Source organism: Tenebrio molitor, chromosome 1, assembly GCF_963966145.1.
Source record: "Tenebrio molitor chromosome 1, icTenMoli1.1, whole genome shotgun sequence".
In the NCBI taxonomy this organism is placed as follows: domain Eukaryota; kingdom Metazoa; phylum Arthropoda; class Insecta; order Coleoptera; family Tenebrionidae; genus Tenebrio; species Tenebrio molitor.
The window spans coordinates 7,265,300-7,289,552 of record NC_091046.1 but is presented as its reverse complement, the minus strand read 5'-3'; the positions used below and the strand labels follow the sequence as shown (position 1 = coordinate 7,289,552).

The following is a 24,253-nucleotide window of genomic DNA, read 5'->3' as shown; positions in this document are numbered from 1 at the left end:
ACCTGCTTGGTAAACCAAATATATCAATTTAATATTTCGATTTTAAAGCTGCGCTAGAAGCGTTGGTTAAGTATCGGTACAGTGTTTACGTTAAATTATACATGATGAGTTAATTCTTATCATTGTATTTGTACAGTTACAGACCTGGATTGAAAAATACCTATTTTTTTTAAGGCAGCGCCATCTGTACTGTACTTCTGCAAGTCAAGAATAATTATATTTGACAGATGACAGCGATCGTCGGTGACAGTGACATCCTCATCCTAACCTTTAAAAATGTTAATAAACAGAAACACAAAAATTATCGGTCAGAGAGCAATTCTGGTCCCGTACAAAGTCGAACATGTCTTAAAGTGATTAGTAAAGCAGCCAAAACTGTTGGGTTTTATTTAAATGGAATTTTAGATATCACAATTGGATGCAGTCCGAAGAACTGCAACGCGTAACCGCTTCGATACCGCTCACCTTGGAGGAAGAATACGAAATGCAGAAGTCGTGGATGATCGACCAGAACAGTAATTTTAAATACAAATTCCAACACCCGTGATAATTCTCACGCTGTTTTAGAATGTACATTTATCATTCTTGATAAGGAGAAGTTTGAGAATAGCAGAAACGAGATTGGTAAGTCTATTCAGTGATAACGGTCCATAAATAATCCAAAATATTTAAGAGTCAATGATTGGGGACACGAACTTATTCTTTGCCAACGCAGACGATCGGCTTTGTGCCGAGGCAGAGATCATGATAGCAGAAACATGGGCCAGGGGTAGGAAGTGTGGCTCAGAAGCCACGTGTTTGATGTTGCTCTATGGGATCGAGATTCTGGGCGTGAGGCAATTTATCGTTAAAATAGCAGACGACAACGGTGTCAGCATACACATGTTTGCGAGTTTCGGTTTTACGGAAATCAGCCGCAGTAGCGCTTTTAAAGAAATTACATTCAGTAAGATAGTAGACGAGGGATGGGTCACGTGGTTAAAAAATAACGTAGGACATTATGAAATGATAATTGACGACACAGACGATCCAGAGTAATGTTGAATTTGGAAGTGGTTACGGTCGCGACGCTTGAAAAATGAACGGGTCCCGAAGTCGGTACCTTTGTCGATCACTTCAACTTTGTCTGAAGCAATTATGTACATTTTTTTATCGTAAACGTAATTTAAATTTTTTGTTCGAACTTTGTCAGCATGGATTTATTAGTACTGGATACGGCAATACCCTATAAACGTATGTCGACTTTGAAAAAACATATCACAGACTTCGGTACCTTCCCCTATTTCATTCTAACCTGTATTAAAATATGTTTCTCTCTGTTATTACAATACGTATGTCGTTTTGATGTTTCGCAAATGTCAATTTTGAAGTTTGAAATTAATTCAAAAGTCTGAACCTGTGGCCTGAACTGTCATAAAACTTCCTGAATTCGTAAAATAGAATAATTGCAATAATGAAAACCTGCAGAATTTGTTCTACTTTTTCAAGACAAGACTTATCTTTTCACTGGTATGTACCTAAAATGGACGATTCTTTACAAATACCGAAGACCTGGGTGAAAAAATAATTTCAGTTTTCCAAAAGAAACCTTCTTAAGAAACAAATGGATATCAGTGTGGAAGAGACAATCAAAGTTGCAAACGATGCAGTTATTTGTTCAAAACATTTTCGGAATTGTGATTAGGATGAATCTAAAAAACCATGCAAAATTTTAAAAAGGGTTTGTATAGGTATGTTCACAATACCTGAATTTTCCTACCACACCTACTGCCCCCTTTAATTTCAATTTCGCAGAAGAACATTGTAGTGGCAACAAAGGTAGAGCGTATAAAACTTAAATATTTAATTTCTCTTTCATAACTTACTTACCTATTTTTAAAAATTGTTAGAAATTAAAACGACGGCTGCAATCAGTAGATTCGAGATATAATGCAGATGTAACAGTTAGAGCATAGCCCTCGAAAAGCAAAACGACATGTAAATATGATCCAACATGTTGACCAGCAAAGGGAAATACACTACGAATGTAAGAAAACTGCGAAAGCTCTAAACAAAAACAAGATAAGAAGTAAACTTAACAAAGTTGTATTATTTAATAATGAATAAATATAAGAATCTGTTACGACTAATGTATATTTTGGTGTTTTTTTGTAAGTTTCATGGATACTTTTGTGAGTTTGAATTTACGCACAAATTAAAGTTAAGTGGTTCACAAAAATATAGGTAGTTGTTGAAGGCAGACAACTCTCTTCACCTTTGTAGTCCAAACCTGGATTTCCTTTTGTGAAATCTTTACCAACAGCATTGTCAGTGTTTCACATTAGAGTGAAAAATACCTGGCTTTAAACGAATTAGTCATTCTTAATACGTTCAAGTTCTAAAACAATAATACTTGATAGAGTTAACGGTTCAAATACTCTGGAACTATGCAAACTTCAGAGAAACAGATTAGAAAAAAGATGACACGAATGACAAGAGAGTAATAAATAATTGATAGATTGAGAATTTAAACCAATCAGAGTCGGGGGACTCGCTAAAGGATAGTGCTAATACCCAGATAATGCGTTGAGAGCGACAGAAATAGATGGTACGTCTTGTTCAACTATGATGGCTGTACACCGTATCCAGTACTAATAAATCCATGCTTGTCAGATTTTGAGAATTTTCTCCTGTGTGAACGGATTTTGATAAATGTCACAACTTGTCAAAACGAAACGTCAAGCTAAAGATTTTAAGCGGCTCGTCGAACAAAAAAACGTTGTATCAAACTAGTTCGTGTGTAAATTGGACCTTTAAAACGCTCGCTTCACTCGCGTTTTAAACTGGCCCAATTTACACACAAACTCGTTAAATAAACTACCATTGTCAAACTCGTTTTTGCCAAAACTTCAAAATAGTACTTTTTTACATATAAATTCATATTTTTATCTTATTATTTAAATGTCAACGTTTAACATAATTTAAATTAAGTTTCTTTCTGTAAGTGGTTAATGTAAGTACCAGAACGATAAAATTCGGAACAGTAAGTAATAAAAAAAAATTGTGCCCACCTAAAAAAATGATCCTTTATTAGTACTTCATTATAGAATAAAACTACATGTGTTAAAAGACATAAATGAGCAAGCTTAATCGTAACAATAAAACATTGGAACACCGCCGATTAGCGATGCTCCAATATTTAATAAAAGTACTACATAACTTAAAAATATAATATACACTTAAACATCCTTCCTACTTGACAACAAGCTATCAAACATGTGGAGATACGATGTAACCTATATTTACGGAAAAAAAAGATATAAAAAAGCCTTAGAAATATGTAATTACATAAAAAAAAGCGGTAAAAAAACGTTGCCGATTGTGTTTGTTAGTTGATAAGTCCCTTTGCTTTAAAGAGATCACGCATCAACCCCTTCAAGTACTTGATTTCGCGTTGCATGTCCTTGATCTTGAGCTCCAGGTCGTCGTTCTTCATGGACAAGCCCTTCTCCTCAGTGAGGATGACTTCGACCTCCGCTTTCTTCTTCATGCGGTATCGCGTGGCGGCGTTCTTGTTCTGTTCCTTCTTCCTCGACTTCTTGTCGACGGGAGAGGTACGCGAATAGGGCTTGGACCTTTTGCGCGACTGCTTCGGTGAAGCGGCGACGCCGTCGTAGTTCTCCACCGGCTCGGGCATCCATTCGGGGTCGTCGGAGGAGCAGTCCCCAAAGTTACTGCTGCCGCTGCTGTTGGGCGACGAGGGACCGCTGCTGCTCCATTGCATGTCTTCGACGCGAGTCCGCACCAGCTCGTCGACCACGGCCAGTTCGTGGGCGATATCCGGCTGGGGCGTCATGGCGGAGGGGTACTCCGCGGGGATGGCGGCCGGGGAGCGATATGCAAGTACGTCGGGTAGAAGTGGCTTTTCAGGTACTGGGTATACGACATGGTGTTTCTCTGGAAGGGCGGCGTAAGAGGGTGGAGTGAGGAGCGGTTCGAGGGTGGTCAGGATCTTCTGTTCGCTGGGGGGGCTCTGGGGAGGGGTGAGGGTCTCGTGGGTGAATTCGATCACGTCGTAGACGGTCTCGAATTCTTTCAGGAGGAATTGGGTGTCGGGGGTGCGGGTGTACTCCATCTTCGTGGGGTGCAGAGGCACTTCTATGGCACGTGGTTGCTCCACATCTTCCAGAATGGGCAGAATTTTCTCATCGAGAAGGAAAGGTTCTGGAAATTAGAAAAAGGGTTCTCAGAATTGCGCCCCGTAAACATGTTTGTGCTATTTTAGAGGTTAATTTGACAATCGATTTGGGTCAATTGGCTTGTCTCAAAACAAAACCGTTTCAAGTACGCCAAACCGTGCAGGGTCTTCAATTTGAGTGTCTATTATGTCTCCGTTTTAATTACACCGATTTCAAACCATGTTTATAAAATAATTATATTACCAATTTTGGTTATTATAACAATCCCCAGTTTAGAAATATTTTTATTTTGCCAACATAATTCAACAGGTGGTGGAAATTTAGAATTGAGACAGACCATAAGTTGATTTCAATTAAGGTTATGTGATGGAAGCGGTAACATCGTTGCCAGCTTGAATGTATTTCGAACTTGAATATTATTGTATCGTATGTATCTAGGAGGCTGTGAAATACAGACCATCGTGTCAAAAATATCTACACTCCCTAGAATTCGAACTTCTAGGGAAATAACGTTTTTCATGTTGTGTAATTAGAATTTTCAAAAGTAATTTTGAATGCCTAAGGTTGGTTACTATGAATTGAGAGATTATAATTGAAATATTTTAATAAACAATTGTCAAAACGTTATCATGTTGGTATGAGCCAAACAGTGATTTTCATGATAATACGATTAGTCACACTGAGTGTCAACATTTTTTAAATCTAACTGAGTCTGCGCCCTGACGAGCGAGACTTTATTTCATATTCGAAAAATATTTCCGCTGATTTCTCATTAAATTTGTTTTGAAAATGAATTCGCGGAAAACAGGTCCGGGAAATGAAATGAACATAACCTTAACTATGATTTGGTGTCAAATTGTTATACAGCTTTGAAATGATGGCCGTAATTCGACAAATGTCTGGAATTCATTGAAGTGTTGTTGGTTGCATATACCTGTTTCAATTTAACTTTGGAAATTTTTGCCGAAAATCTTTTGAATTAAAATTTGATTCATAGTGATAGTTTGACGTTTATTAGCTAAATTTAGCAAAGATACGAAAAATCTAAGGCTGTCAAAGTCACAGCCGCCCCTTATCTAAGTATAACTGTTGATCGGACCGTATTTTTTGTTGTGTTTTGGCGAAAATATAATTAAAATTAAAACGCTGTCAAAAATCACGTCTAAATCATAAATGTTTCATAAAAACCCATCATGTATAAATGCAGTAACACTCAACTGTACAAATCTAGTCAAAGTTGCCAACCATTTAAAGTAAAAAGTACCGAAATAACAAAGACGCTGCACGACCAAATCGAGTTTTTTAAAAATTATTACAGACAGCGCAATAAAACATGACCCAATTGCATTATCAACTTAAAGTTGTAAATCTATAAATAAATAACATTTTCAAGTTATTTAGTATTTTTAATCACGCAAAATGTTTTGTGGAACAATGTTACCACATTAGCTTGCGCATATCAAAAAAATTGAATTTTTTCGTCGTCACAACCATTATTGAAATTATTTCGCCACCGTTTACCAAATATTGGAGCTTTATATCTGGACATTCAATTCTTTTATATTACGTAATCTAGGAGGCAATGGAAGTGTGAATGCACCTTTAGCTTTCTCACCAGAAAAGTTACTGGCCCTTGACAAATGATGAGCCCAAGCGACTGGCCCCCGATTCTAACTTTAAATGATATGCTTTTGCTCTACATTTGTTTATTGCTGATTAATTCCACCGAAAATATTAATTAATTGTTATCGCCTATTTTCATACTGGACAACATGGTTAGCAACCACCATAAAAAAAACAAAACACTAGATGCGGGTCTTTAGTCAGGGTTGCCAAACTAAAATCAGCTTTCCACAATCGCCTAAGATGCACATTTATAATGAAGTACAGGGTCATTATAAAAATGATTACAGTCGAAGCAAGCCATGCCCATGTTATGAAATTTTTGTCGTCTCACTTACTACGTATACATGCAGCTGTTAGTGCGGACCAAGTGAATCCGAACCAGTAAGTTCGTTCATGTATACGCTCTTTAATCCGAACTATCACATTGGTCCGGACAAGCTTTAGCTCGAGCTACAGACGTGAGCTAGACGTGTTAGTTCGAATCTAAACAGCATGTATACAGCTTAGCTCGAATGGGCAAAGGTGCTACCAACCTTTACTTAAAAAAAACGCAAGATAAAATTACTGTTATGAAATTTGAGGTTAGAATTAATAGCGTCACGTGTGCTGTATTATTATTGTTGTTGTTTTGTTGATACTTCGTGGGCAATTTTAATATTGTTGATATGATTGTTTATTAGTGATTTTGGTGGTAAGTTGGCAACATGATTTTACCAGAACATTATACCCGAACTAAAGGGTGCATATATACGGTGAACTTAAAGTGGACTAAGTTAGAACGCACTAGCATAGTCCGAACTAACGGCTGCATGTATACGTAGTAACTGTGAACTGTCGATTTTTCTTACTGTCAGTGTCATTTTTTAGTGAAAAGTGCGGTGATGAAAATTCTATTTATTTCTTTCTAAATTAACGATTAAAGCCTGGATTATAGTGAACATAACAGAACCGTAGCCGGATCCGCTTTCCGTACCGTAAAGTTAAACTCTGTGCCAGGCAAGAAAGCTATTATAGTGACCGCAGACCGTGCCGCATCGTATTGTTACCGTACGAAATTTCGCCAACTTTTTGAACGCAACAGAACCGTAGCCGCATCCGCTTTCCGTACCGTAAAGTTAAACTCTGTGCCAGGGAATGAAAGCTATTATAGTGGCCGCAGACCGTGCCGCATCGTATTGTTACCGTATGAAAGTTCGCCAACATTTATCTTATATGGGACGGGTACCTACGAAAATGGCCTTGAGCTGTAACAAATAGCCAATCAGAATGCAGAATGTGAGAGTGGAGTGGCAGTGCCTATGGCATATAATGAATAATCTGTCCTATGGTGCCGACAGCACAGCCCACAGCCCGACAGTTGTTAAAGAAACAAAGGGTAAACTGTTTGACATCGGAAATTCCCGTCAAAATTTCTAACCTAGTAACCAGTAACCTATTAGTTATTTATTTAACGAGTTCGTGTGTAATTTTGGCTTTTTTTGGCATGAGTGGCATCAGTTTAAAACTCGAGTGAAACGAGAGTTTTAAAGGTCCACGAGTGCCATAAAAAACCAAAATTACACAAGAACGAGTTTAATACAACGTTTTTTTGTTCGACGAGCCCCTTAAAGGTTCCATATCGCTAAAAATCTTTAAAATTAGCTTGACGTTTCGTTTTGACAAGTTGTCAAATTTATCAAAATCCGTTCACACAGGAGAAAATTCTCAAATTCTGAGAGTGTCGAACAAAAATAGTAGTTTATTTAATGAGTTCGCGCGTAAATTGGACCTTTTTTGGCACGAGTGGACCATTTTAAAACGCGAGTGTAACGAGCGTTTTAAAGGCCCACGAGTGCCAAAAAAGGCCCAATTTACACACGAACGAGTTGAATACAACGTTTTTTGGTTCGACGAGCCTCTTAAAAGCTCCAAATCGCTTAAAATCTTTAAAATTAGCTTGACGTTTCGTTTTGACAAGTTGTGACATTTATCAAAATGCATTCACAAAGGAGAAAATTCTCAAATTCTGACAGTGTTGAACCAAAAAATAATTTTATTGCCACGAGGTATATTTGTGGCTATAACAAATAACTAAAAAAGCAGGTTACTTTAATTTAACATGAGTCGTGGTAAAATTGTGGCAATATTGTTAGAATCTATTATCTTATATTATTTACGTTTTTTTTTAACTTTTATAGAACAACCAAACCTGGGCACATTGATTAATCTAGTTGCGCTCGTTCCGAAATCTTGCCTTCTCTCAAAATAAAATCTTACTTTTAACACTTATATCACTAAACTAAACTATATTTTGTACCTAATTTAGAATTTGTCATACTCTCGTGTCAAAAATGGATTACTCCCTAGGATTTAGGGATCCAATCAGCTTTAATTAGGTTTTCATTTCCACAATGAAAAGATGTTGTTTCTCCACAGTTGGGTTAAAATCAGAAACGTTTTTTGTTGAAGGGATGACTTTATAATATAATAATTTGTTATGGCCCTTTTCTCTCGCGCCAATAGAACCACCACAGTTCGTTTGAACTTTCCATTTTAAACTTTTTACAAAATGCACTTAAATAATTTTGCAATTTATTTGACAATGTCTATTTAAACAAATGAATATGTAGTTTGAAAAATCAAAAAAATAATAGATATCAACCGGGCAATATGAAAATAACTAGTGATTTAACCAACCTAACAACTGCAATTTTGATTTTGACAGTCCAAATGTTTTTTGAATGGACTTTATGCGAGAACAGGCATGGGACGAAATAGGAAGGACCTTATCTACTGAATATAACATTTTAGTGGGAACGCCTCATCAGCAACAATGACATACGGCAATTCTATATCTGTTCCTGGAAGTTTTTCACTTCCCAACATTTTTATTTGCTTTGCTAAATCTGTCAAATATTTACTGGTATTAAATAGGTATTACATAAATTATTATTAATATTACTTTATGTCTTCTGGGATCTCTCTGGCTTCTCAACAAAATACGAATTGGAATAGCATAACCTACAATATTTAACATGAAATCTGTCAATACCTTAGGTAGGGGTACGGCAACGTTACGGGTCACTATAACTAGCAACGCATTTTTGCGGGAACGTTGCGATTGCGGGGAAGGGCACGGTTCGGGATACGGAAGCGTTCCGGTCACTATAATCTAAGCTTAAATCTAAAAATATTGAGTTGTTTTGCAACCAATTTAACTCCTGTGTGTGTGAACCATAAATTTTACATTCGGTTTTTACCTATTATAATTATACCGTGAGATCGAAAAAAAAATTGAGTTGGCTGTGACCAAAAATTTCAGTTGGCAATTCGTTAAAATTTCAATTACATATCAGATGTCAGTCTTAAAATTAGGTTAGAGACGTTGAACTCTTGATTTCCATAAAGCTGTGAATTATGTGTGACCTGTCGGTTGTAAAACAATTTCCTCACCTAGTGCAATGAAACAATTAGATTTAAAACATAATGTTACTCTTCGTTTCATGTTTTCAAATGACCTTCGCAAAGTCGGGACCTCAATTAAATTGCAATATCAGTAATTATGTACTTGCATTAATTCGGGAATTGGGCCAGGCCTGTATTTGAACACGTTGTTTTTCAGGTATGGAAAAACGAAATAATAAAGGCAAGTTGTTGGTAAGTGCCACGACCTGCTGTATTATAACCGGCCTGTTCAAAAGTGTAATTTGAGTGATCCCCGCAGAGCGCTAGTGTACGGGCGCTTTTTGGGGATATTATTCATCTTAAGTTTTTGTCACCGACAGTTTTTCTCGCTCAAATGACATTCGAATTTAAAATCAAAAATTAAAAAATACAGTCGTATTCGGTATTGTTTTAGAAAGAAAATATGAACTTACTGTACTCAATCTTAACTATAAAATCATGTCTAAACATATTTTTCCGCATTTTTATTCTTTAGAAGCGCCCGTACTGTGGCGCCCTCATCGGCGAAAATTGGCTCTTTCTCGGAAACATTTTCGCAATGCTTTTTCAATGAAATGACCAGGCCGGTTATTATACAGCAGGTCGTGGTAAGTGCCTTGAAAGTCCGGAAACTTTTGTTGAAATTCCTCAAAAATTCGAGGTGCCGAATAGGACCATTCGCCGTTCTCAAGTCTTTCTCCATTTGTGAAGTAAAACTGCACAATGAAAATTTTTTGCTCTAAAGTGAACATATGTATTATAATAGCAAATTTTAATAGTCAATAATTATTAATAATGACAGTTACTATTGTAATGACATTTGAATTAATTTTTTATGTGTTGCCAACTGAAGCGTATGAGTCACGACCCTCTCGATTTTTTTTATTTTCACCAGTCACATAAGCAGAATGTACCAGAAAAGTAGTGTGCCAACCGTACTTTTTATCTAGTAGATGGATAGTAAATTAGTAACGAACTCAACTTGGGACCAATCACTTTTCAAACATTTGCCGAATTGAATATTTTAATAATTAAGAAAGTTTGGCTAGCAAAAAAACTCAATGTTTGGACCAATCTACCAATGACAGAATCATTTACTTCAGTAAAATCGTTAGCATTTATGCAAAGTAATTCTTCTACGCCCCGTGTTAAAAATCATCTTATACATAATTTCACAAAAGTAACATCAATAAATTGACGTCACCCGGGGCGTCTTGTATTAGAATTTGGCGTCTCCAGAGGGCGCCAAATTAGATTGCATAATGCGACGAAGTCAACATGGCCGAGACAAATACTAGTGAAAGTAGGTGGTGCTGCGGCCTTGTTGCACCGAACCAACACAGGAAATGTACCTGATAGTAAACGTCCAGTATTAATCATTTATTGTGATTACGACAATAAATTATCTATCCTGGACTGATTTCCATGTGGCACAAATGTAAATGCGCAGCAACTATTTATTCAAAAATGCTTTGTTTCACAGAATAATACTTCACTGAAATGCTGTTTATTCAAGTTCTAACAAACCGTACGCATTTTCCGCTTCTGTAAGTGGCTATTTCCACTTTGCCATTATTACTTAATCGTTTCTGGAACACATTGTGCGAATTTTGGGTGTGTCACCTGCTCGGGAAGGTCACCTAGTATACTAATACACAAATTTCAAACCAGCAGAGCGAGTTGTAAATTTTACAAACGCAGGTTGTAAAATAATCACCGCAAAATATTTTCGGCTCCGCGTTCGACTCCATTCTTTTTATCTGATTATGAAACGAAAGAAGTAAGTCTTGGGGGGCGGGCTCTATTATAACGGCACTCGATCAAAAAATCAATTACAAATGCAAAATGTGTTTTTGAGACCAACTAATTATCATATAGAAAGTTGCGATTTTTTCCACCAATACCATTATTTCAACTGATAAAAAAAATAAAACAAGGTTTTGTTCGACTTCGATTCGCGTGTTTTTTCTACGGCTTTGTGTTTCCCCAACGCATCTTCGTCTTGGGCAATCCCGTAACAACTTCCAGAAATATGAGCGCACTCAATTCGAAAAAGTCCACCGGATTACCGGTGGTTGTTGAACGTGATACAAAGAAGAAAAAACAAAAGCACTACAAAAAAGTTGTCGGGAATAATTTATGCACATATGTATTTAATTATCACGCGAACCGGCTGCACGTCAACGCTTAACTATACAATTCTGCAACAACAATAGTAACAATTCATAATACAAAACAATCTGTATCTATTAATTTGCAAATATTGTGATGACTCCGTGTTGTGGTATTACTCACAATCGCCGGCAATAAAGGCGAGGATAAAATATTTCAACAGTCGATATGTTTTTTTTCTGGTCAATTTTTTGCCCGACTTCGTTTTAAACTGTAACAAACTTTGACAATCTATTGAATTTTAATCGGAAGAGAAACTAACGGCAACATTCAGGACTGGGCGTGTATGAAAGTTGTTTTAAATAATATTATAATACGTAATTGTGGTGTGCTTAGGCAGATTGTATTTTCCTCGTTACGTGTGCGCCCGACTGCGTTAAAACGGCATTTCAGTTGCAATAAAAACGAAACGAGTATTGTTAGCATGTGTAAAATGTATCAATAGTGGAAAACCTTGAATACAAATTTTTGTATATATTGTGAGCGAGGCACTTGTTAGATGCAAATGATTTGCCACCCCCTTCTGCCCGAACTCGGTCTATTTTCGATCGAAGCGTAACCTCGTGAGTTCGATTTTTAACATGATTGTTTGAGAAAGACCCAACTTTGACCCGCACGCCTCCGATTAGATAACTGTTCTTAACGAGGCTACAGTACAATCTGGCGACTTTGCGCGGTCACGGATTCATTCCATCACTTCCACATCAAAATTTCCTAGTCGAACGGAAAGGTAAAACGCTCGATACATTTTTTCTGTTTTCTGCATTAATGCAAAGCTTATGCTAAATATTTCGCTGTCTTGGCAAACAGTTTTTAATTAATTCCTTGAGCAATACTAATAATAATAAATTAATCGAGAATAAGTTGTTACGGCAACTAGATTACCTCGATTTGACCATGCGTAACCGTAACACCGCCCAACATTCACGAAGACATTGAAAATATTAACCACCTCAAAGTTCACGGGACGTCATCTTCGAACCACTCTTTTCCAAAAACAAGTGCACCGACGATCCTCCTCTTCGACTGTTTCCCATCGTTCGTTGGCCAGTTGTACTGATGCAAAAAAAAGTCCTCGTTCCATATGGTCAACGAAGTTGACTTCACGCAAGGAAATCATTTTTGATTATTTCATCAAACCAAACAGTATTTCGTAAATAGGTCGGTAAATATGATAACGTGTGTTGTTTTAAAGATACATTAAAAAAATTGACGTCTTTACAGTTTTTCATTAGGACAGACCACTGATGTTAGGATTTTAATAAATAAATGTTTTTCAATCGACAAAGTTTAACCTACAGTAAACTTTAGGACGGTCTGGAAAATTCCCCGTTCAATTATGCGATATCTAATCTCTACTGAAGTTATAATGATGAATTAAAAATGTTAAGGATTCATTACAAGTTTTGTCAGACAATAAATAGGTACAACTACCGTCATCACTCTCTCCTGCCGAGTAAAAAAACACAACACAATTAACTCGGCAAGTATAATTAATACTTTATATGGAAACTGATCTATTATAGTAATTGATTATTATTATTGAATGGATTTATAGGTGTTGTCCGATTCGTTTTTCAGTTCAGTTCAATTTCTAGTCTCTGAAGTTAAAACACGATTTAAAAAAAAGTTGTGGAATTTCTACATAAATATTTATTATTAAAGAATTGTCGCTTGTCCATCATAATGTTGTCAAAAGTAAAAACCATCATGCAAAAATTGTACAACAGGCAATGATACTGTTTAGTGCTTAATAAAATACTAAATGACAGTAATGACATTTCAAAGAAGAATTCTGTGAGACACCGACTTTTGTTTTTCGTAGGTAACTCGGGTGACGTTTTTATTTGGTCATGCAGTATAGTACTAAGTGTCTATAAAAGAACGTACAGTCGCGAGCAATAAATTTTGATCGTTTTGAGGTCATTCTTTGACGCAATCGAAAATGTTCCATTGTACAGTAAAACAGTGGTAAATATCATAACCTATCATCATGTTGTATGACATTAATTGTCATTTTTTTCTCATTTTTTTGACACTTTGTTGACATGGACATAATCAGACGGGGAATTTTTTTAAATTTGTGACAATCTAACCAAATTTTGAAATGACATTGACGACCAAAATTTATTGCTGGCGACAGTACATCAAGACTCCTGTGAAATTCGAATGAATGCATTTCATTTTTGCAGCTTTTAGTACAAAATAGAAAAACATTTCATCCATTAATGACAGGTTTTTAAGAAAAACTGAAGGAAATCACAAGCAACGTCGAACTCACAACTGTCGCAAAGATTTAATAATTTGACATTTGATTGTTGACATCTGATTTGACGGCTTCAACGCTTCGACATAGTTTGACACAATAAAATAATAAAGCTCCACAGGACTCTTGATATACGTTCTTTTATATACAGCGTGATCAAAAATGACTGAGTCTGTTGGCAATGAAACAATTGAAAAATATTGGTGTTTTTTTTGTCTCGTAATTTGCACTGACCGGATGTTTTAACTTGATACATTAAAAAAGAGGTTATGTCGGTTACGTAACAAGGAAGGCAGCTAGCACTCGGTGGCAGCCAGGAATGTTGAAAATGAAAAGTGTAATATAACCATTTTAATAAATAAACTATGTATTACAAAAATGAAGCTTTAATAGTAAATTTCAAATTTGCCTGTCAACACTGTCAAAGCTGACAACCGGAAGTGCGTTTAGATTACAGTGTTACCAAAATTCATTCAAATTGTCATTGTTACCAACAGATTCAGTCATTCTTGATTACACCGTAGTTTTATAAGTCATGCGAAAAGCAAATATGTAACCACCAACACGGCATTCTATACCCAGAGTCAGCCGGCAACGTTGTGTAATTAGATTTGATTAGTCTGGCAGCCTAGTAGTATCAAAATTATCATTAGTGCACTTACTGTAATTTTATTTTCACCAACTTAATTCAACAGGTGGTGGTTATTTGACTAATACAGCGTGATCAACAATGATTGAGTCTGTTGGCAATGAAACAATTAAAAAATACATATTGGTGTTTTTTTTGTCTCGTAATTGGCACTGACGGGATGGTTTAACTTGACACACATAAAAAAAAAACGTTATGTCGGTTATGTTTATGCTATTACAAAAATGAACCTTTGATGGTAAATTTCAAATTTGCCTGTCGAAACTAACAACCGGAAATGCGTTTAGATTACAGTGGTACCAAAATCATTCAAATTTTCATTGTTACCAACAGATTCAGCCATTGATTATCATGCGGTACTTCAACTGAGACTTTCGTCGACAGAATAGTAACTAGATCACTACGCCTTGAAAATCTGTTTTCATATCGTGCCAAAATTTAAATTGACTCACACATACAAAATAAATTCATATTGTCTACGGTACATTGCACAATAAAACTTGGTAAAGTATGTATGTAATCAAAACCAAAACAATCGCTATTATTTTGAATTTTTATTAAAATTATTGCAGTTCACTAACTCACGACATTTCAACAAAAAGCATATTTTCATACACTATCCCACCTCCACCCGGCGGCACGGCAATTTTGCCGGAGTACATACACTATTACGGATATTACTATCAAGTAATAGTGCAGTGCTTATCAACATAATTACCGGCGTCTTGCCTCCGCATTTTGACTTTGTTGTGTATTATGTTCTGTGTCAATGTTAAGGAACTTCCTCACGATGTGACATGAGTATAATAATATACCTTTTTGAATTTCAACTACCAATGTGTTATCTAAATCCAGAATTTTTAAATTTTTAAAAAGAGATTGCGGTACTATTCCCGTTGCTGAAATTACAAGTGGTAAAATCGAAATTTTTTCTAAACACCAAAGATTTCTCATAGCAACGGACAGCTCTAAATATTTATTAATTTTTGTGTTATATGTCTGTGTTATATTATGTGAATTTGGAACAGCTATATCTAAAAGATATGCTTGCTTTTGTTGTTTATTTAAAATTATAATGTCTGGTCTGTTATGTTTAATATGAATGTCAGTTAAAATTGTTCTATCAAAATATAACTTGTAACTGTCATTTTCCAAACAACTTTCTGGTGCATAACTATAATGTGGTTGTGTATTCTTTAATAAATTGAATTTAACAGCTAAATTCATGTGTATAATTTTAGCGAATATATCGTGTCGTTTTTTATATTCGCTTTGAGCCAAAACGGTGCAAGAAGAAATGATGTGTTCAATTGTTTCCCCTTCAGTTCCGCAAATCCTACATTTATCAATTATCGATTGTAAACCGCATATGTGTTTTTTATAATTTCTTGTATTTATAACACGATCTTGTATTGCAAATATAAAACCCTCCGTCTCAGGGTGAATATTTGATTTCTTAAGCCATGCATGAGATGCCCGAATATTAACTTCTGGTTGTTCCAGTTCTTTAATTATTAGTTAATATTTATCACTACCATTATGTAACTGTAGTGCAACTTCTTCCTAAATAAATTTGCTCGAAGACGCTACAGCTTTTACTAAATTTTATTTAACTGTACTGAATACTCGAGAATCATTATGTAAACCATCGGTTAAAACGTTCATCTCATTTTTTTTTTTATTAAACACATTTTAATAAATAAATTCAAAAACTTGTGAAGTCCAACATGAAGTTATCCCATGCAGTTGTCATAACAACCAAAATATTTTGCGGGTACCAACATGACAAATTATTCTTGTTACAAGCGTACGGTTGGTTGCAAAAAAATGGGAAATGAAAATGTTCCCAATATAAATTTGTTTTTGTCCACTTGCCAATTAATTATTTACTTGATAATACCGAATAATTTAAAAAAATGTTATTGAATTATTATTCTAACCCTAACCTATCTCTCGTAAGAAGTTTTCACACTATGAAAAATTTTATTCTGATAGTTCCCGATTTTTTTTGCAACCAACCATACTTTATTAAATTTAGTACTTTTTGTTACGTGACCTAATTTAAAAAATACAATTCTATCGGTGGAAATATAATTCGAAATCGTTCTAATTTTTACACAACTTCAAATTTCTAAACTATAAATCTATCCACCTGTTACGTACTTAAACAAAATTTACGGCCCCATACATTATAACTTCCAAATGTTAGTCCAGTAGCACTTAAATTCGCATAAATCGCAGTCTCGGGAAGTCTAAAACCACCGACCGTAAAAAAATCGTGTCATTGCTGTTATCTGCGGTGTACGCAAAAGAACAAACAATTCTTTACGTTCCTGTATCTAAACTAAACTAGTTTTTAACCTCTATTAATTCCGAGACGAATGTACTCTGTAAAATGACATTACCGCATTTACCACAAGGAATTTTCTTTTGAAAACGTATTTTTAGCCGTTACATTTGGGGTCAGGTGTATTTCATGCCTGAATCAAGCTCAGACACTAAACTATGTGGGTTGAAATTGTCTGCAACATGTTGGCCATCGAAAAACGAATTAAGATCTTTGTCCGACTGTACAATTCGCAATTTTCTGAATGAACTTGTCAAATACTACTTAATTCGTGATACTACTACCGAATTTACTTAGTGCGGTGTGCGTCATTTGCCGCACTGGAGTATCTATTACACACTTGAAAGTAAATCCTTGTAAATAAGGTGAATTGGCAATTTTTAAACAACATAGATTTCTATCTGCTTCCTCCTACGTCTCACTCTATGTTTGTTTAGACAAATAACTAGGTGACTTGAAATATTTTGGTATTAAAAGTGTACAACTACTCCAGCCGCGATTCTGATGAAATCTATCCACAAATTGATGACCTCAAGTACACAAAAATAAAGATTGACGTTGCTTTTATAATCGCTTTAATCGAATTTTCAAGATTTAGATGTAGGAGTTTGATTGGTACTTCACTACGAAAAGTGAACAATGATTCATGATGCAAGGGCAAAATACTAGTGACCCATCGACGTCGTTCCAACGCACAATAAGCACTTTTCTCCATGTTCGCAAGCTCCTGAAAGTCTGCACTCGACGTGGACTTTCTTCAAATTATACACCACCTGATAATTACTAATTCTCTGCGTGCAATTATTCAATTATTTTCAGAATTTTCTGGTCATTGACTTTGTTGTTACATCGTTTGCGGGGCAACTGGCGAAGGTCAAATTTGGCCTTCGCGTCTATTAGAATTAACGAGGGGCCACCGGGAAATTTGCAACAAAATAATTAATTTTTATTGTTCCTCGCTTCGATAGTTTCCATCATTCTCCGTTGCCTTGCGCCAAAATTAAGTCCTCACAGTTTCAATTACTTCTTTTCTTAGCGAAATCAATTACAATTTTGTTTTTGCATAATCGATAAGGTCAACTTGTTGCTTAGATTTTTCAACGCGAAACAGTATTTCTGCGACAGTGCAAAATACGTCGCCCTGATTGTAAAAGTCGAAGCGACAGATTCTTTGACGAGGACCACGGAGGTGAAGGTGATTTGTTTATACATATTCTGTTGGTTTCCACAAATTAGGTTCACGAAGCGTGAGCTTTTTGTGTAACTTAATAAAGCGATCGAGGTCGCTCCGGCTGCAATTTTCCCAAATTGGCTAATTTTTTGAGTGTTTCTACAAAACAAAATCAGTCGGCCGGAACGCGACACGACTTAAAATATTTGTGTCTGTCTACTTTCACTAGATTACGATCTGCAATAATTTTTATGGGTGCGATCACACCTTTTCCAAAATTTAGTGTGCTTCTATGTTAATGATGCAACTGTTCGTTCGAATTTAATCGAAACGTCGACGCTGGAAAGGTCAAGGCGCGAATTTTTCGATAATGGTTGTACAGTTTTGAATACATTTTCACCGGCTTCGAATGCGACATGTTTTCAATTTGATTCTTTGTAAACAAGTTTGCCAATATCGCCTAGGCTGGCGGAGAGTGCTCCCGTTGATCCAGACTTGGATCAACAAACGTGATGTATTTCCAGGGCGATTGCGGCTAACCTACCATAACAAACAGCCATTATGTTGATTGGCAGAGGTCACCAACTATCAAACACAGAAAGTCAACAATGTTATTATGCAGTAATGGCAGTAGTTGAGAGAAATGGCGGCGGCGTCAGAGGAGGACTTGTCGGCTGCTCCGGCAAATTCAACGTCTTTTGACGAGCTTCTGTGAGTTGAACACAATTTCCCGGTTCCACGTGTAACGGTAGCTGCACTTCATGCTACACACGCCAGTGATCATTTGTACAAACAATCATCAGGATCCGCACACAGTAGTATCACTTTTCACCGAACACGATTCAGATTTTGGGGGGGCGCGTCGGGGACGACGTTTCGGCGGCGTGAGCACTGTCCAATTTGATCTGATAACAAACGACACAACGGAGCTGGAGCAGCGCGCGTATGCAACACTCCTCGTTAGGAAAGTGGAATTTGACTGGTGAAGTGGTGACTGACTGGTCGTCCCTCAAGCATCCCCACCAGGAGACGTGGACACCATGTGATCCCCAGCCACTGACAGACAGCAACGCCGAGTTGATAAGAATATTGCGAATCCCCGGTCAATTTTTTGCTGTTTATGTAAAAACATCGCCGACACCTCGATAACCCGTAACAATTAATTATGCAGCGCATTTGTCGCTTCGCGACGACGCGAAAAATGCAATCCACCGATCGACGACAAAAATTGACGAAATCTTCACCGAGTTCGAAGATCAATGTCATGTATTTTTTTTACAAACACTATCGCCAAATTACAAAAAGTAACGTCCTTATTATTTATTATTAAAATGCGATAAAACTTGTTTTATTTATGCAACGCGTGTAATGCCAAAAATTATCAATACCATTTCGCAGCCCAATAAATTATCTTTTGGCACGCGTTATTTTCGTATTGCAAACTCGACCTGCTGGAAATTACGTCGACTCGATTTTCTTGGGATCGCTGATAAATTGTAACAAACAAGCGATTTAATGAATAAGTAATGCATGCATTATAAAAATGTAAAACAATTATCATCTCAACTCAAAACGGTAATTACAAAATCCAATCACGATTTTATGCTGCAATTATTGCTCTGGAAATTACACAAATTCGTCAGTTTTCGAAAATGTGCGATAAAGGAAGTAAACAGGCGTCAAATCAGCAGATATTAAAACACGCATCGACGTTATCAACAAAAAAATCCTAAATTATTACTCGTTACTGAACTGATTGCAACAGGGTTGCAAATGGGCAAGGTTATTGATAATTGTTAAAATCCTTTTGACAACAAATCTGTATTATCACAACCTTGGCTATATTTGTTTGCAAATGGAAAAAATCGGTAGATTTCTAGAACGTTGGTCACTCAAAAATGCACAATGTACAGTGGAAACTTCTTGGGACGCACGCGCAAAAACAATGGAATTAAGAGTGCGGACACATTTGATAAGACATTTTCAACGTGTGTAGTTTATCTTGTTAACTCTATTATAAAACGAAGACAACGGTGTAACAGAATACTACAGTCAGGTAATCTAATGAAGATTTTTTTAAAGACTATATGTAATTGTAACTTCACAACTGTAGCGTGACATTAATTCAGTACTAGACAGCACTTATCCGAACATATAAATCGACTGTACTGGTCCAGTCTAATAAAGAGTCCAAAACATTACATTTCTTTTTTTTTCCAAACACAAAATGATAGCCAGAGAATTTGAAAATGCAGTTTACAAGTTGTATCTCTTTACTGAAAAGCATTTTTTTTTAAATTTATTTATACAGAAGTACGAATTCAGGGTACTTTATCTGGGTATAAAATCTGTCACCAATTCCAAATGAAAAATACGAATCAAAATTTAAACTGCATTATCAAGTAATTCTCTCTTAAGAAACATTCTTAAATGTTCCAGCTTACGAACTGGCCACACTCTGTGCACCTGAAACCAAGAAAAGGAAATGTCAATTTTTATTGTGCTATATTCAATCAATCAACTGTCTATTGGTAATACTAAAAAAATGTTATCACTTCTTTTTATGATGTTATATTTTACTGCCTAGAAACAATATGCTGAGCATCAGTATCTCGGTTGGTTGTGACCGGGTCAAACTCGTCTTAATTAAATGAAATTAATTAAATTTGTCAAACTTAGGTTCCAAGTCCAACACAGGTCTAATATTGTGTCCAATCAAATGTGATTTGGGTTTTGGCTGGCACAAATGCGAACGAAATTATGTACATTTACAGTAATGAACCGGTTTTGTTTAGAAATTTGATTAATTGGGCCGTTAATATTGAAATCTGACATGTGGTCGTGTTTGTTTCTGTTGTGTTGGATGAGATATACTGCATGTTTCGAATTAGGAACTTTACATTCTCCGAGACTCCATTGAAAAAATTGTCATTAATATTTTAACAATTATGAGATTAATAGCCCCCAGTCGCACACATGTTATTTTAGAAAGTAAAAGCAAAACGATATTAAAAAGTGGCCCCGATCATTATTTTCTTTTTATTTGTATCTCACTCCCACACAATTTCTTCAAAATATTTTTGCAACGTTTTTTGTACCAATTAATAATTAATTGGCAACTAGATTTTACACTTGATAAAATGGAAATTAACTTCTGCTAAAAAAAAAAAAGAAAAGAGCAAAACTTGAGATCATCCAAAGTATAAATAAAAGAATCTGATCTTAATATTTAGGGATTTTGTCTGTCACTCCATTTAAAAACTCTCTAATGAATATCAAATATGTCTAAATGTTGTTGATCAGTTCCCCAAAAAACTAGTATATTTTACCACTTATTAATTAAATTTGCTATCATTTGACAACGATCTTTACAAAACATTTCAAGTTTTTTACATCTATCTTACACCTTAACTTTCATTTAACTTTATTTTGAATTTTATGCAATTCCATATTACAGGGTGATTCAAGTTTTATCGCCCGAGCGAAAACACCCACTTCTAATCCATTTAAAATTCTCAAAAAATTCAGGAATGATTGTGAATCGCTGTAGAACATTCTGTAAAAATTTAAACTTTTTTAATGAAACAGGTAAATATTTCGTTTTAATTCAATAACCGCTAGATTAATTTACACAATTTTTCAATGAAAATCCTTTCAAACATTTAGGGTCATTGAAATCATGAAAACATCACCGGTCTCCGAAATAAATAGAATTTGATATTAAAGTGCAAGATTTAGATATGATTTATTATTAAATTCGGCGGTCACTTCCACAAAAGATGTTGACATGACCCTTTACGGACTTAAGAATGACTAGAAAAGTTGTCAACAGATGTCTACCCAACAATGAGGTATTTATTTATGACACTGCAGTTGTAAATCTTGGTCATGTTTCGCTCTTAATGTTAAAATTGGAATAATTCATAAACTAACAATTTTCTTTTGATGCAAATTTCATAAATGTATTCTTTTTGGGATCAAAATTTTATGGCTCTGAATGTAGTGATACGGGAAAATTGATTGCACACATTTGAAGCCTTATATGAAGGGAATGCAACCCCAACGTTTTATAATTTTTCCTAATTTTTTAATAGGGTTTATCGCGCGGGCGTTAAAACTTGAATCACCCTGTACATTAGTGTACATATTTCGTCAGTTACTTTATCTACAGGAAGTAAAATTTTTTACTTGGCCTAGACGCCGCCGAGGAACGTCAACTAAGACTGTCGACTTAACCTTTTATCAAGATGTACTGATACGACCTTTTTAATTATTACTTAAGATTTGGATCCACCAGTTCCATACGTATCTCGTATCTCAAATAGATTAAAGATCTCCGTTTCATTATTATCAAGCCCCTCGAGGGCCTCGCAACATACTGACCTTCTTTGATGAGCTCATCTAGATTGATTAGATTTTCTAGGTTTTCCAGCATGAGAGAAGCAACTTCTGCCTTGGACTCGCAAGGGACCAGATCATGTTCAAACTTGATGCAGTCATCGTGCTCCTGTGATGTTTGATAGAATGTGTCTTCGGAGAGCCATGACACCTCTTCAGTGCTGAGAGGTGACAATGGCTCTTCCTTCCATGTTGAAAACGGCGCACAACTCATGTTGCTTGTGTGGTGCGCTGCTTACGATCGAAAGCGATGGGGAAAGATTGTTTAAGTAGGTTTCTTCTGCCGGAAGGGCGGCGAGCGAATAAAGCGCCATTTTGGCTCTGCAATTTAACAAAAACACAATTATAAAAAGTCGTAACTTAAAACAACCAAAATGACGTTGAAATTATTTCAACTCAACAATGTCACTAACTGTCATTTGGTAACTTTGACAATAAATCAACATTTTGACTTTCACCGCTTGCTCTATAACCAATAATAATTAATTTGCTTCAGTTTTTAAAATAAAAATCGTGAAGACATTTTATTACAATGACTCTGTGCAAGGTTCAATTTCAAACAGGAAGTTCTTATCTCGCGGACAATAAAAACAATTAATGTTAGATAACGAGGCTGACAGGTTAGTTTCAGATGGCGATCCGGGGAGTGGTTACACTTTCTTTTCCACAGTTATCAAGATAATTGATATTTTTTGAAACAAATTTACAATCGAACAAATCACAAAGTAAACACTCTAAAAGTTGATAATTTGAAGTACATATTCGTATTAATGCAAAGTCACTACGCCTGTGAAATCGACATTTGTGGAATATTACAAGAAGTTTGTCTAAATTAAGAAAATTCTATTCCAAATGTGTGAAGTATGAAACACTTGTTACAAGATGTTCACACATCCTATATGTAATCTCAACATCCAGTATAAAATATAACGTTTCAAGATAGTTTGCATATTTATTTTGGTATTGTCTAAGCGTTATCTTTTGTGTTAAGTTAGTCGTGAATTCGTAGTAATAAGTGACTACAGTTACGCCTGATATCCCTATCCCGTTTTTGATATTTTAGCCCCATTAAATCAACAAAAGAATTAATCTTTGTCTTTAAGAACCATTTTTGGTAACATAATTTCAATTTGTATTCTTGATGTTGGGTTCCAAAATACTTCAACTCGTTGCAAGAGAAACGTTAGAGTTTCTCAATTCTTGCCATTCTTGCCATTTACCTAACAAGTCACCTACTTTTACTTCAATGTTCTTCACAAGGTATTATTAGCAACGAAACTGGTTACATATTTTCAAATTTCTAAAAACTTTTGACAGCTTCGCATCATCTTTAATTCTTTCCAAATTAACTTCCGCATGCCTTTGTTAAACGTCAATTAGCAAATGTCAAGGTTTCCCGCGAAATTGAACCAAGTTCCGACGTGCCTTCAAGCTGTCAAGTGTCATGTCAAAAAATAATCTTGGCGCTAACTGGAAAAAGTAATAATCGTATTCCACGACTCGACTGAGTCACAACAAACCGATAAATTCGACTAAATCAACTAATCAATAGAATTGAATTGAATAATATCTTCTTCACTTAAGGACAGTGTAAGTATGTCAAATTCCTATGTAAAACTCGAATGTCTGGATCAGTTCAATGAGTGACAGCATCTGCTTTCAATAAAACCGAGTTTAAAAACTGAAAAATAAAGGACAATATCGATTCGTGACGATAAAGTGGATGACGACATAAACAATATGGTGAAATCATTCATACGCTTAGCGGCATTCGCACAACGTTCAACTAGGTAAACAGACGCAAGTTTAGTAAAATTACGGAAATACTCACTGCATTTTGATTGGTGTGGCGGCACACTTGCGTGTGCAAGAACTTATGGTGCTAAACCGACATCTTGCCAACGCGTAGAGCTGCGGAGAAAATTAAAATACACTTTACCAATCCATTGATGAGAGAGTAATGGCGGTCGGGCGCTGGGTGCGCCGTCGCGGCCAATTACGGAAACAAAAAGCGTGCGCAGAA

General features: G+C 35.8%; 2 protein-coding genes and 1 long non-coding RNA gene across 3 annotated transcripts; 2 read left to right on the top strand and 1 right to left on the bottom strand.

The window, feature by feature from the left end:
- Positions 1 to 190: 190 nt before the first annotated feature.
- On the top strand, positions 191 to 4,204 carry Mnat9 (microtubule-associated Nat9). The gene is made up of 4 exons (XM_069062266.1): positions 191 to 353; positions 406 to 515; positions 568 to 624; positions 674 to 4,204. The coding sequence occupies exons 1-4, from the start codon at positions 277 to 279 to the stop codon at positions 1,036 to 1,038; spliced, it is 609 nt and encodes a 202-aa protein (XP_068918367.1). The 5' UTR covers positions 191 to 276; the 3' UTR covers positions 1,039 to 4,204.
- crc (bZIP transcription factor crc) lies at positions 3,054 to 24,216 on the bottom strand. Its single transcript, XM_069062261.1, has 3 exons — positions 24,062 to 24,216; positions 22,216 to 22,551; positions 3,054 to 4,203 (listed from the first exon to the last, which is right to left on the bottom strand). Exons 2-3 carry the CDS (start codon positions 22,442 to 22,444, stop codon positions 3,368 to 3,370), a joined length of 1,065 nt encoding a protein of 354 aa, XP_068918362.1. The 5' UTR covers positions 22,445 to 22,551; positions 24,062 to 24,216; the 3' UTR covers positions 3,054 to 3,367.
- LOC138141539 (uncharacterized) lies at positions 18,284 to 21,499 on the top strand. The gene is made up of 2 exons (XR_011163180.1): positions 18,284 to 20,363; positions 20,420 to 21,499. It is a non-coding gene; the product is annotated as an uncharacterized lncRNA (long non-coding RNA).
- Positions 24,217 to 24,253: the final 37 nt, after the last annotated feature.

Excerpts from the sequence above, each read along its gene's own strand:
- Mnat9 (XM_069062266.1), top strand. The coding sequence starts at position 277 with ATGTTAATAAACAGAAACACAAAAATTATCGGTCAGAGAGCAATTCTG. Across the intron at positions 354-405 it reads AAAGTCGAACATGTCTTAAA|ATATCACAATTGGATGCAGT; the intron begins GTGATTAGTAAA and ends ATGGAATTTTAG. Across the intron at positions 625-673 it reads GAATAGCAGAAACGAGATTG|AGTCAATGATTGGGGACACG; the intron begins GTAAGTCTATTC and ends AAAATATTTAAG.
- crc (XM_069062261.1), bottom strand. The coding sequence starts at position 22,444 with ATGAGTTGTGCGCCGTTTTCAACATGGAAGGAAGAGCCATTGTCACCT. Across the intron at positions 4,204-22,215 it reads AGATGAGCTCATCAAAGAAG|AACCTTTCCTTCTCGATGAG; the intron begins GTCAGTATGTTG and ends TCTAATTTCCAG.